Raw genomic sequence first — 14,814 nt, forward strand, 5'->3', positions numbered from 1 at the left:
TCTCCCTGTGATGCAGTGTTGGTATGCTTGATATTATCCCAGAAGTCCCTTAAACTATCCTCCCCTTTTAAAATTCTTGTTTGATATTCCAATTGGGTGTTTTCCACTACCTTGTCTTCCAGGCTGCTGACTGGATCCTCTGGTTCATCTAATCTGATGTTGATTTTCTCTAATATATTCTTATTTCATTAACTGTATTCTTCATTTCTGACTGGTTCTTTTTTATGGTTTCTATCTTTTTTGCTGAGGTTCTTCCTGAGTGTATCTGTTCTTCCCTTAAACTCATTGAGCATTCTCATAACCTGTGTTTTGAACTCTGTGTCTGGTAGATGGTTTGTCTCCATGTGCATGTGCGTGTGTGTGTGTGTGTGTGTGTTTTTTTTTCTGGAATTTTGACCTGTCCTTTAATTTGGGATATGCTTGTCTCATTTTCGCTGACTCCCCGTGTTTGTTTCTGTGTATGAGATCTGTTACATCTCCTCGTATTGGCAGAATGGCCTTATGTAGTTCATATCTTGTGAGGTTCAGTGGTGCAGTCTCCCAGCTCACCTGAGCTAGGTGTCCCTGGTGTGGGTTTTGTGTGCCACCTGTTGAAGTTGAGCCTTGATTGCTGTTTGCATGTTAGTGGGAAGGACTGACCCTCAGGCTGACTGGTTGTTTGTAAGAGCTGGCCATGACTACAACAATAGGCTGTTGTGCAGGGGCTGACCCCACAGAGCAGGAGTCACTTTACCAGGGCTCTGGTGCCAGCCGAATCTGCCCTTCAGGTGTGTCATTTGTGGGGCTGGTTGAATGGTGCTCTGCTGTGCTTTGAAGCTGGCTACCAGGTATGTTGGTTCTGGAGCCTCTTAGGAAAGGCTCCAGTGTAGGCCAAGGTCAGTCACTGTTTGTGCCTGGCGTGGGGCCACCTGGGAGAAGATCCAAAGTGATATGCGGTTTGTTATTGCTTGTTCTGGGCTTAAAGGTGCTTGGAAGAAGCTATGCTGTGAATTGAGGCTGGCTACCACTAACGCCAGGCTTGGGACCCTTTGGTGGGTACCACAGTGTGAGCTGAGTCCCTCCGCCATTTGTGCCAGACTTGTGGACCCTGAGTTGAAGTCAACTTTCCAAGCCAACACTGGCCACAGCTCATGGTAGGTTTGGGACCACTTAATAGGAGTTACAGTGCAAGTTGAGACCAGTAACCACTTGTGCTAGGCCTGGGGCTGCTTAGCAAGAGATAGAAGGCACGCTGAAGCCAGCTACTGCTTGTTTGGGGTTTGTGAGATTTTAGGAAAGTCTGTAGCACGAGCCCGAGGCAGGCTGCTTGTGTAGAAAAGCCAGTGGAAACAGCTTGGGCAGGTGTTTGAGTTGGATGGGGTCTCAGGGAATCAGTGTGGTGAACTTGTTAGCCAGGTTAATAGAGATCAGAAATTTGGTGCCCAACTGCATTGCTGTATGGGTGGGAGGAGGACTCAAGAAAGGAACAATGGTGCCTGCCGGGGCTTCTATTGTGGAGAGAGCTGCCCTGACCCTCCAGCCCTCGCCCTGACTCTAATCAATTCAGTTCTTCCCCATGTGTCTCTGGCACTTTTTGATCTGCTTCCCCAGGGCTGGAGCTCAGATCAAGTGAGTTTGTAAGTCCATATATTAGGGCCCTCAAGAGGAATGCCTGGGACTCCAGCAGCCCTCCATCTCACTCAGACACAATCCCCACTGGTTTTCACAGACAGATATTATGCAGCCTCCTCTTCCTAGCACTGGTGCCCCAGCTTGGGGAGACTGGTGTGGCACTGGGACCCCTCACTCCTCGGGGGCGGGGGCCAATTCCCAATTCTTTTTTGTTGTTGTTAATCCTCACCTGAGGCTATTACTTCCATTGCTTTTCAGAGAAAGTGGGAGGGAGGGGGGAACTTTGATGTGAGAGAGACATACTGAGTGGTTGCCTCCTGCATTTGGCCTGATCAGGGGCGGGGAGAAAACCCACAACCCAGGTACATGTCCTTGACCCCTTGACCGGGAATCGAACCCACAACCCTTTGGTTCACAGGCTGACTCTCTAGCCATTGAGAAACACTGGTCATGGCTCACTCCCAATTTTTTTAAAAAAATATATAATTTTATGATTTCAGAGAGGAGGGGAGAGAGAAACATCAATGATGAGAGAGAATCACTGATTGGCTGCCTCCTGTTTGCTCCCTCTGGGGATTAAGCCTGCAACCCAGGCATGTGCCTTGACCGGGAATCGAACTTCAACCTCCTGGTTCATATTCATAGGCTGATGGTCAACCACTGAGCCACACCGGCCGGGCCTCCCTCCCAATTCTTAATTGCCACACTGTGGATATGGGTCCTGATCATTCTGCCTCTCTGCCCCTCCTACAAGTCTTGTGGCTTCTTTATATTCTTAGTTATAGGACTTCTGTTTGTCTGGTCTCCAGGTGGTTTTCAGTGATGTGTGTTCTATAATTTACTTGTAAAATTGATGTGGTCATGGGAGGAGGTAAGCACAGCATGTATCTACTCTGTCATCTTGACCAGAAGTCCAGTATCAAACCATCCCTCTTATTAAAGGATCTATAGTAACTTTCTGTAAACAGTGTTTGAAAAATCAGCTCTAATGGTCTACAGTGGAATCCTCTGCATTACTCCAGTCCAGTTTTCCTCTGCTTCCTCCTCCTCCTCCTGGCCAACCACCTTGGTTGCTCCCTTGAGCATTACAATCTCTACCAGGAGGGGAGTAGGAAATAGAGAGCATCTAACTCACTACTGCTCTGATCAGCTGTGTGGTGACAAATATGGGACAGTTGTGGCAAAAAGGATCTCTAAGTCGTGGTTCCCTTTGTTCACAGAGGCAAACAGGCCTGCTGTAGACAATGCACAGATGATGAAATCTGATAGGTGTGATGACAGATAAACCCACACACGTACAGACACACTTTAATTTCTATAAAGCTTAGGAACAAAAGCACTCTATAATCTCCTCTGATGCTAAGTTTACAGTGCCTCCTGACTGACAAAGGTGACTCAGAAGAATGCCCCAAACTCCTTTCACCACTCGCTGAACCTGGCCACTTGTGTGAGCTCCAAGGTAGGGGCGTTGACCTCACCTGAGTCAGCACTGGGCCTCAGGATCTCTTCCAGGAGATGATTTAGCACAAAGGAATACTCATCTCAGAGGCCCTCACCTTCCTAAGCTCTGTGGACTTGTGAGGACTCCCCCAAGTCCTTTTGAAGCTAGCTGTAGGCAACATTTAGTGCCAACCACAGAAGCTCTAAGAAAACTATATATTTTCTTCTGTTGTGATTATTAGTACTTTGGGATGATTTGGTAGTGCCAGATTAGGAAATTCAGTGACATGGTAGCCAATTAAAAATGTATTTATTCTAAAACCAGGTAAAAAAACCCCATAAAAATATCATATTTAAGGTCAAATCTGGAAAGCTTATACAGTAGGTCCTCGGGTTACGTTGGAGACCCGTTCCTGCGGCGTGATGTGACGCGATTTTCGCCGTAAGTCGGAACCCACCTACATAGGCACCTACGTCACTCACGTGGAGCACATACACAGCAGTAATGAAGTGAAACAGTAAAAAAAAAAATGAAAATAAAGATAACAATTCCTGACATTTACTTGTGGTAAATAAATAATAAAAACATAAAGCACATATGTACATACATCGAAATGACTTTTTTTTAAAATAAATAAATGGGAGATGGTGACGTAACCACGAAATGAGGTACGTCGGGTCCGACGTAACCCGAGGACAGTCTGTATCTGTTTTTTGCACAAGTGTGCATACTTTTTCTCTGTTAACTGCTGTAGATGTTGTGAGCTTTTATAATCTAGTCTGTAAGAGTAGGGGTGGATATTGTTTGCTTTCAGAACACCCACATGTGCACATTTAACATATATGTTTAGAGGAAAGATGAGAAATGAGAGACAAAATGTCAAGCAAGGAGTACATTTTTTTGAGCACATAAAATGGTTATTTTTAGTTGCAAGGCTCACTGGTTAATGAGAAATATTTTCAAGTAGAAGTCCTGGGCTAAAAGCTGTGTGTGAACTCCTCCTGGTTCAGTGTTCCACAGGGAGTATTCTCAAAAGCAAGGGCCTGCTCTCCATCCATGTCTATAGGAAATGTTAGTACATCCATACACAAACAACTCAAAGGTTCACCATGGCGGGTAGTGAGGAGCTGGGGAAGGGCCACGGTAGGAAAATAATATTTAGTTAGGAGTCTTGACGTTCGGGAAGACATTGGTACCCATTGGTTCAACCACTTTCTGTGGAATGCTGGACAAGAGCTCCCCTCACCCTGAATTCAGGGGACTCACTGTCACTGCTACACCCATACAAAGCCCTGAGGTCTTTGTAACTCGATGGTATGCTATTTACTATAAATGGCTATCCAGACAGTTTCTACAGATATGAAATAATACTTTCCATTTAAAAAGGTAGGAAGGAATTCAGAAAGCATTTTCTTTGGAAGGAAAAAATAAAATAAAATACCGGCAGACAGCAATTCCAGTAACAGTCCTGACCTTATGTTCCAAAGAAAAGATCAGGAAATCTCAGGAAGCCAAGTAGGGATGACCTGTCCCTGCGGTACTGGCGAGAACGGATGTAAAGAGCTGGCTGAGAGATCTTGGACCTTCCCTGCCTCTCGGGTGGGAAAAGGCAGACCCAGCCCAGCAGAAAAAGATTGCACAGGGTCGCAAGGGCAGCAGCTCAGGGCCAAGTGCACCAGAGAGGGCTCTCCTCTGTTCCATCTAGTTATTAAAAATCCACTTCTTGAGAAGGACTGTTCAAGGATATTAAAGAATAAGCATACTAAAACCACTAATTTTGTCTGTAGCATAGGTATAACCAGGGTGATGTAGACTGCCAGTCCAGGACCTTGAGATTCTTACTGAGAATAAAAAAATGTAGCTGGATCCATCCTTACTGAAATATTTCATAATAAATTCAAAACTAAACTCAAAGATGTAGCTAGATGCATGGCTCACATCATTTTTTCTCTGTTATATTTGTACTAGAGGCCCGATGCATGAAATTCGTGCAAGAGTAGGCCTTCCTTTCCCTAGCTGCCGGCACCGACTTCCCTCTGGCACCCGGGACCTGGGCTTCCCTCGCAGCCCTGGCTTTGTCTGAAGGTCGTGCAGAAGGACATCTGGTCTAATTAGCATATTATGCTTTTATTATTATAGAAGATTGTTAAACCATCTCACTTCATTCATGAAGACTGAGTTCACTTTGTCTACATCTACATATGTGAATGTATACATACATATACATAGGCACGTATGTATGCATACATTTTGATTCATGTGTTAATATTAAAAATTTTACCAGTTATGGACATTTTCAAGCATAGGTTAGTATGTATTCATCGCCCAGCCTTGCAAGTTATTGACACATGCCCAATCTTGTTTAACCAGTTCCTCCCTGCCACCCCTGGTCTATTTTGGAAAAAATCCCAGGTATTTCATCTGTGAGTACTTCAGTCTATTTGATCCAGAGAGATCTTTTAAATATGAAAATATAATCTTGTCACTCATGCTTGCTTGAAAGCTTTCAGTGATGAATCTTGGCACATCAGATAAAGGTTAAACTCCTGAGTATGGTCTCCTGTGTCCTTCTGTGTCCTCATCACTTTGTCCACTGTCGCCCCAAACATTTGCTGGTGACACGTCAGCCACAGTTACTCAAATGGGCTTCTCCGTTTTCAAGATCTCTGCGTGCTTGTAAGCCTGACTAACTGCTCTGCAGCCTTTGCTCTCAGCTTAAAACTCATCTCCTCAGGATGGCCTCCCTTGATGGCCTTGATTAGTCTGCCTGTTAGAGATTCTCAAAGTACCTCAGACTTTTTTTCTTGTCAAGTTGTACATATCTATATAGCTACTTCTATAATTTCTCTTTTAAACATCTGTCTTCCCACCCCAACTGGACTGTAAATTCCACAAGGGCAGGGATGATGTCTGTCTTGCTCATCTCTGGCCCCCGGCCCTTGCACAGCATGTGAACCTAGCAGTCCTGTGATCACTGTGCGTTGATATAAGCCTGTCAAATGAACAGGAGGGTCAATATCTTGTGGCTATTTAGATCCCACATAAGTGCCTTTGGTTTAGATAGAGAGCTCCTGGAAAAGCAGAAATCCTCTTCTCTCCAGAACAAAAATCTAACACGGCCTCATGTACCATTTAGCGCTTAATAATCTTGACCATATTGGCGAATTGTTCAAGGAGAGGATAAAGATAATGACACCTCTCAGAGGGTTGTGAAATTACCACTCATAACTCAACAATACTAGTAACTTACTTCTGTATGGTGCAGGCCCTTGGAAAATGCTTTCATGTGTACCGCCTCATTTGAAGTGGGCACTGCAGGTGTTATCACAACCTTACATTACTGGAAAGCATGGCAGGAGTAGAATGAGGTCGAGGTCTCTTGACTCTCAGATTAGTGTGTGCTCTCTCCATTCTACCATGAGCATCTGGTTCTCATCTCTGGGCCTCAGCGACATCTCTCAACCAGGGATATGGACCAAATATTTTAAGGATCTGCCATTTCTGAAATTCTGTGTTTCTAATAGTCACCCAGCTCTATGAAGTTATGGGTAAAGACAAGTTGATTACAATCCAAAACTTAGCAAGCATGACCTCCCAATGGGTTTTAGGACTAGTATGCAAGACACCATCCAATGAAGTCAACTTTCAACATGAGAAACTTTGAAAGTCACCAAACTCATAGAACCCTGGAAAGACGCCTGAAATCTCTGTTTTTAAAGAAAACAGTGTGCCTCTCCTTGATCTGGAACTGTACAACAAAATGAAAGCTTGTTCAGAGTCCTTAAAAATATCTCTGCTTACCCCACTCCTAGCACAGGTACATCGTTGTCAGCCTGCAGTTATCTGGCGTAGGCCCACTTGTTCCTACCTAGCTGGTGCTATTCAAAAGTTATGCAGGCACCAGTGTTTGTAAATCATGTTGTAAAACCACTGGCCTATTTCACCACAAGTAACACTGTAGACACGCTACAGCTATAGATGTTCAAACAACCTGAAGTCATTTCTTCCTAACCTTCTCACTGAATGCTCTTCCACTGTCACCCTTAAACACTGATGTATCCCAGGCCCCATCCTCTGTCTCCTCTTCCTCTTCATCTTCTCCCCTCGTCACTATCTGCTCCCACATCTCACTGCCATGCTCGCGTGATCAGCTCCAGCCCCATGTGACTAATTGTAAGGTATATACCACTTTGTACGTGTCCCCTCAAAGTTCCTATATCCTAAACTCATCTTTTGCTGCACCCACCCTGCATCTAACACTCCAGGTCTTTGAACACGCCTCTGAGGCTTTGCACACATTATTTCCTCAGCCTAGAATACTATTCTCTCCCCTGGGACTCCCCCAGTCAACCCTACTGAACTCTTATTTATTCCTCAATACCCAGCTTACATGCCACTTCTTCGGTCTTGTCCTTATATCACCTTCCCTGTCCTTGCCTCCAGAGACAGTTCTGATCATTTCTCCTTGGCAGCGAGCTAAGTGTTTGTTTACATGCTCTCATTCCTATCAGACTGTGAGCAACATAAGAAGCCATGTCTTTTCATCTCTGCATTCCAGCACTAAGCACAGGCCAAGCAAAGAGAAGGCATCGGACAAGTTTTTGCTTAATTGAATTAAACCGTGATTCCAGCTTACTAATATATCAGTTTCATCTCCCAGGGTTGTAGACTCATCTCAGGTCAATAGAATAATAATTATTTCTGGTATTGTGGCATTATTTAAATGTATAATCTTTAAATAATGCTGTAACATTATTATCAAAAGCACCATATCCTACTTTATTGAAAGTTAAATAGGTGACAGATTCATGCTATGTGGATAATAAGTACACAGAATTCTAGTAGCTTCCTCCAGGGGCTTATGTTTCTGGTACATTAGGAAAGAATCCCATCAGGGAGAAATTTAGGAGCTAAAAACGTGAGGCTGCAAGGTTAGATGACACTTATTAATAGGGAATGGTTAGATGTAGTCTAACTCAGAACCCTGGACTGGGAATCAGGAAAATCTGGATTCTGTATCCCATGTTTTTTTTTTTTGTTTTTCTTTTTTGTTTTTTTGTTTGATGGTTGTTTTTTAATTGCTAAAGGACAAATGTATGATTCCACTTACATAAGGTACCTGGAATAATAAAATTCATAGATACCAAAAGCAAAATGCCAGGGGCTGGAGGGAGTTAGTGTTTTTTAGGGGGTATAGAGTTTCATTTTTGGAAGATGAAAAAGTTCTGGAAATGGATGGTGGTGATGGTTGCATACCATATGTATGTACTTAATGCTGCTGAACTGTAGATTTAAAAATGGTTAAGACGGTGAATTTTATTCCAGGACTGGGGTTCCTATAGGAGGAAATGCAGCTGCTCCACGGGCCCTCTTACTGAAGCTCCCAGCACCACTGACACCTTTCAGGAATGAACCAGCTGTTTGCAGATCTGTCCTGCTGTTCCTCTTTACTCCCCATGCACGCAGTAGGTGGTAACACATGATTCTGGAACTCAACTAATGTGGTTATAGAATGGACCAAGTTACACGTGCTTTCTTATTTTCAACATAAAGCCATCAACCCATCTTTCTTCCTCACTTCAAAATAAGGCTTCCAGTACAGTGCCTTAAATACACGCAAAAAATACCTTTTCCAGCATGATGTGTTGTATTACCTCACTGCACCTGAATCCTGGGCTGGGCACCTGGCTCGCCTAAGGATAACACTTCATTCTCACCGCCCAGCACTAAGGGAAAGGGCCCTGGCCTTGCTCCTTGGACGCTGCCGGCAGAAACACAATCGATAGCACAACACACTGGGCATGGTGGTCCTGGGACCCAGCACCTGGACTGTCCTGACTGAAGGGGGCATCGCCTCACCTGCACTGAAGCCACAAGTGCTAGAAATGCTGGCGATCTGGCAGGCAATGCTACCTACTGCCATCACAGCTGGCTCGGGAAGAGCTATTGCATGAGAGAGGAAAACAGCCAGAGAGGACTCTGGTTCTTTGATTCTACAGATGAAAACTCATCTCTCAGTTAAAGCTGGTAGCTGACTGGTGGGAGGCTTTCAATAGACAGAGAATCCCATCCAGGAAGCTGGTGGCCGGAGGTCGGGAGCTGGCTGGGTAAGCCACACTTACAGATTTCAGGATCCCCGTGGCATCTTCATGGAGCCATGTAGGGTAGACCACTTCGTCGTTCAGTATGGCCTCGAAGAGGTCGTCTTCATTCTCGGCCTCAAAGGGCGCGTGGCCGCAGAGCATTTCGTAGAGCAGCACGCCCATCGCCCACCAGTCCACGGCGGGCCCATAGAGCATTTCCTGCAGGATCTGTGCAGAGAGAGGGCAGCGTGAGAAGGGCTCGGTGTGTCTGATTAACAAACGTGTCCTTAACAACAAGGGAAAAGAACGGATTAGGAAATACCAAAGTAAAATAACGGAGCTTCCTGTGCTGACATGCACGTTTCGTTCTATCTCCAGAGAGGGTGGCCTGTTTTTCCCCTGTGGTCAACTCTGAGGCCACTTCTCATCCAGGTGATCAAACATGTGTGGCCTGCTTAGGCCAAGGTAATGCATGTGCACACCCAGAACACGGAGGGCTTGGGAACTACAGCTATGTGAGAGGAAGGAGGCTGGGCTCGCTCACGCGTATGGGAAAGAGTCGAGAGCTTTGCTTTCCTTCTGCTAAATGGGGCTGGGATCAAAGCACTGAGTAGAGACAAGGAAGAGGATACATGGCTGTGAGTGGAGCTCACTCTGTCCTTATTCAGGGCTAAAACCTAGAAGCAACTGCAAAGTTTACCCCCAAAATCTTGGACTGGAATCCTTATTTAGAGGAACTGAGGACATTTTTAGCCACTGTTCAGCCAATGAGCCATAAAGGGGTCTGGAGACATCAGCTTTCAACGCCGCCCAGAAAGCCACAGCACACAAAAGCCACCTTGGCATTTCTCATCAGGTTCCTGCAGAGCTCCGGTATCCGAAGCACTCACCTCTGGAGCAATATAGTCGGGCGTGCCGCAGAAGGTTGCCGTGGTGACGCCGTTACAGATCCCCTCCTTGCACATTCCGAAGTCTGCCAGTTTACAGTGACCCTCATGGTCCAACAGCACATTGTCCAGTTTCAGATCTCTGGAAAAAACAAGGACCAGCAGTGGTAGGGCAGCCAGGCCTGAAACCATCCACCTGGAGGAGCTGGCTCAGGGGATGAGTGATGGAGCATGAGCACACACTTCAAAAAAAACAGACTTCTTTGGGTTATCTCGATAAAAACATTTAGATCGACTCACAAAATTGACCTTGTGGTCCCTAGGAGATGGTTCCCTGTGAATGGGTAACCACATATAAAAAGCAGGCTGCCCTTCAGGAACTGAGGGCAGAATGTGACTTTTCCAGGCTTCCCACTTACCTGATACCCAAAGGACATCCACCCACTCCAACCCTCCGCTCTGGTATCTCTTTGCCCACTGGAGTTCACTCAGTGACCATCCAGGAAGCAAGTGGCCACCGTGTGCCAGGGACTGTGATAGGCATCAAGAGAACAGATGCTCTTTATCCCTAAGCACCTCACTGTGTGATGGAGAGACCAATTTTGTTAAACTCTAAGCCCATGAGGAGGCATCAGGTTGATGTGGCTCACCACTGGGCCTAGCATAGTGCAATCACTAAAAGGAGAGGGAGAGAGGACCAACTATTATATAATACAAGTGGCATGATGGACGTCTGAGCCAAGTGCTAAGAGAGAAATACAAAATGAAACAATTAATTCTTTCTAGTGGGAGGAGAGAGGGACAATGACACAGCAGACATAGTCTTCCAGACAGGGCAGGGGTATAAGATCAGCACGGGCGGGTGGATGGGGCAGGGAGGCAGGCACCCAGATGTGATGTGCGGGGAGGCTCAGGAGCCTCACGTGGTATAGTGAGTCTGGAGAGACAGCCAGGGAACACTGGAGCCATCAAATGCCAGGGATGGAGAGGAAAGTTAGGTCTAGATTATGAAGGCCACACTAAGGAATATGAAGGCTGTGCTAAGGAATTCTGATACTTAGATATTAAGCAAAAGGGATCTACTGAAGCTCTCTGATTAAAGGAGGAACAGATTCCCAGGTGGACAGAAAAGATTAGCGAGAGATGGCTGAGTTAGCTCAGGGAAAAGATGTTAAGACCTGAACTGGGACAGTGACAAATGGATTGGAAATTGAGGGGTCAGTCAGCAGCATTTTGGTGAAAACAGAACCAGTATCGCGAGTTGACGACCACTTGGAGATGGAAGGCGAGAGGAAGCAGAATTGAGGATTCCTGTGCTTCTCTATTAAACGCAGGGGTTAGTGGGGATGTTAATAACCAGGAAAAGGAAAAACAGGAGTAAGAATAGGGTTTGCTTGGTTGTACCCCAGGTACATAGGAGCCTCAAGAAGCCCAGTGGATTATGGCGAACTCAGGACAAAGGCACTCTGCACCCTTCCCCCAACCCGTAGGAGCAGAATCCACTTCACTTGAGGAAGTGAATTTCCAGCAGCAGAACTGTTTGTTAATGGGCCTCAACAGGAGACAGGAACACAGCTGGACACTGATCAACGTCTGCACATCAAAGGCGGCACTGTCCTAAAACACCCGGCCCAACTCAGCCTAGCACCATGCGCATTCAGGCGCCAGGCTTGCTGGAAAAGCGTCCCGTGCACTGACACAATCGCCAGGCTCACCGGGGAGAGGATGAGAGAAGCAGCTGGGCCTACTGGGTGACACCTCTATGCTTTGCTTTTCTAAGGAACAACACACTCAGAGGCAAACCACGCGGCCTTATCTGTGAGGAGGGAGCTGCACAGTCAGGAGGGATGCTGGGTGCCCTCCCTGTAGGCTGGGGGGCTGCCTTGGCCTGGCCTCCGGGGGCTGAGCTGTTGGGGTGGTGGTGTCCCTCACTAGAGCATCTTTGGTAGCCACAGCTGACTGCAATTCTGCTTCCCCTCCGAGGTGGGCACTCATGGTCCTTTCTCCTCTCCCTGCTCTGGTGGTGTGCTTGGCCCCAGGGACAAGGCTGGTCTCTGTCCAGCCCGGGATCACGGTTCAGCTGGAGGAGGGAGGTGATGACAGACCTGACGGGACCGGTTTCCACTGTGACCTGGGAGTCTGACCACGCAGGTCTGACAGTGAGAGGTCACTGTAGGACACCCGGAATGAAAACAAAGCCCTGCCTTCCAGGAATGCCCGATAAGGGAGGTGAGAGCAGCAGTTTTCTTGGCACAGGCCAGTGGGAACACAGACCAGAGCTCCTCTCTGCTCCGGGCAGCCGTCTCCCAGGATGTGAGGGGCGTGAGGGGAAGTTGTGTTTGGTACCTGTGGGTCCACTTCAGAAAAGCAAGCCTCTCCGCCTCTAAACCAGACCCGGCCCCAGCCCACAAAGCAGCCTCCTGCGCCCTTCTGCATGTAGTATCCTGCTTCCCACACAAGCTTTCCTTCCCCACTGCCCACCCCGCACCCCTCACACACAACCCAAGCAAGACTCAATTAAGTGGAATCACAGGAGCACAGGGTGGGGCTGAGGAGGACTGTGGTCATGTGCACGGGAGCAAGGCCACAGCCCGGAGCGCTGGCCCTCAGGCCTTCAGAAGTGGGTTCAGACTCAAGGCTCTGGCTGTCTGGCTCCTCTAGGACGGAGGGCACATTACAGGCGGCTGGACAGGGTTAGAGATTATATATAGTTTGCGGCCCCAGGAGACGGCAAGGCTGTGGGGGATCTGAGCCGGCTATATCAGCACCCTGGTCTAGCCCAGCCATCCAGGCCTGCGTGGACCTGTGCCCAGAGCATTCTGACTCTCTCACTTTGCCAAACAAGGTTACTGAGTTTCTGAGTTCGCCTGAAGCCCTTATGCCTGCTAAGAGCTCGGGAAGGATATTCCCAGGTAATAGAAACAAGTGCTAACAGAAACCCACATGGTCTAAAAGCTGACCTGCGGTTGCTCAAGCATGTGTGTGACTAACAGCCCAGGTAAGAGGCTTGATGGCTTATTACTCAGCTGCTGTCATGGGTAGCAGGCATTGTTCTGGGAGAGAAAACTGCTTTGCAATCAGTTTTGTTTGTTGCAGGTCACAATACCTTCTGCACAGAGAAGTCTGCACAGCCTCACTGCTCAGGAGACAGAGCCGAGCTGTACCGGCAATGCAACTCATCCTGGGCACAGGATGCCCGGGGGCACAGAGGCACCGCAGTCCTGACTTGTCAGTCTAATTTTAGGCATCCCCAGAACTGTACCAGCCCCAAAGCAAAGCCATTGCTGGGTTTATACCGGGTATGATCCAACAGGACAAACCCCTCAAATTAGGATCCCCAAGGGGGTTTGATTAAGGACATGATACAATCCCAAGCTGTCATTTCTACACTCAGTCCTGCTATCTCACACCTCCACTGTGAGGTCTGTCCTGATGTTCCCCAGACACTCAGCTCTGCCCCAAGAGTGGCCCACTCATGTCTCCAGGACAGCACACCCTGAGTGCATTCCGGAAGGCTCTGTCTGAGCACCGTCTCCCCACGTGGCTGGGGCCGAGCCTGCTCCTCCCTAGCTCCAGCTCAGCCCTGCAGTAGACACTGGCCAGTGAGAGAAACGTGCATTTCAGTGAGCAGTCCTGGCCAACTCGGAGCCTGTCTTATTTTTAGGGAAAAGGAGGAAATTCTATAAACCTCACTGGGACCTTTGCTCCAAAGTATTCAACTTATAGAAAGCCATGTGCTTTGCCCCTTAGAGATGGATTCCAGAGGGAAAAGAAGAATCCTGAAACGTAAGTTGAAATCACTCGCTTGAGGGAAGCTGGGGCCAGGGAAATTGCTTCGAGAGAGGCAATTAGAGCCAGAGGACCCCAGTACTAACCCTGACTTGCATGCAGCTGGAAGAGAAGGCCATTGAGAGGATCCGTCAAACAGGTCCAAAGGTTACAGAGCCAAATATAGCCATGCTCAGCTTCCGCTCTAAGGATAAATCGTTATCTTCATTAAAAAAAAAAAAGGCAAGGAAAGTCACCCTCTGACTCCCGACTTTGGAATATTCAGAGGTTAGTTTCTGGCTTTGGCGTTCCTCAGCCTCCTATGCCAATGTCTAACTGGCAGCCAACCTTAAAAGGCCACATTATGAAGATTACAAGTCCACCCGGGGCAGAGGCTCAGATCCCCAGATGCCAAATGCACAGTTCCAGGCTCATTCTTCTTGAGTTCATTGAGCACCCGTATTTAATAGCTGCTATGCCTTTTGTCGCGCAAGCACAGAAGGGCAGAGGAGCTATTTGATCCTCCCGGTCGCCTGAGGGGCTCACTGCTGTTGCTGGGTAGTCAGGGTTACTTAAAACGCCCAAATGGTTTCAGAGAGGATTCCCGAGCGGGTGGAGACAGAGGGAATTCAGAACCGTGTTTATTTTGTTTGCACCTCGAGCTCCTTTAAGAGTCATAAAACAGAATGGCACCAGTCTCACTGCTCAGATCAGTGACTTCCAGAAGAAATAAACAAAACTGAGTTGAGAGCTGGATCCTTGAACAAGAACGAATCCATGAGGCTATTCAGTAACTCTTTTAAATGTATTTTCAAAACTTTTTATCATGGAAAAGCTCAAACATACACAAAAGTATAGAACTCACACAGCCTCAGAAGCTATGAATGCATGCTAATCTTGTTTCAGCTATACATTTAATCCCTTCCCGAGCCATCTTTTTTTTCAGATTTTGAAGCAAATTCAAGATATAAAATCATCTCATCTGTAAATGTTTCAATATCTGAACTAAAAGACAATAATGCTT

At 47.0% G+C, this 14,814-nt stretch overlaps 1 protein-coding gene across 1 annotated transcript in view; it reads right to left on the reverse strand.

Moving 5' to 3' along the window:
- Nucleotides 1–14,814, reverse strand: part of PRKCH (protein kinase C eta) — a 223,987-nt gene that overhangs the window by 11,572 nt on the left and 197,601 nt on the right. Inside the window, exons 11-12 of the mRNA XM_080672043.1 lie at nt 10,026–10,164; nt 9,175–9,363 (exon numbers count right to left, since the gene is read on the reverse strand). Of these exons, the coding sequence (XP_080528169.1) occupies nt 9,175–9,363; nt 10,026–10,164 (328 nt within the window). The remainder of the gene's footprint in view (nt 1–9,174; nt 9,364–10,025; nt 10,165–14,814) is intronic.

This window comes from Plecotus auritus (genome assembly GCF_963455305.1).
Source record: "Plecotus auritus genome assembly, chromosome: 1".
NCBI lineage: Eukaryota > Metazoa > Chordata > Mammalia > Chiroptera > Vespertilionidae > Plecotus > Plecotus auritus.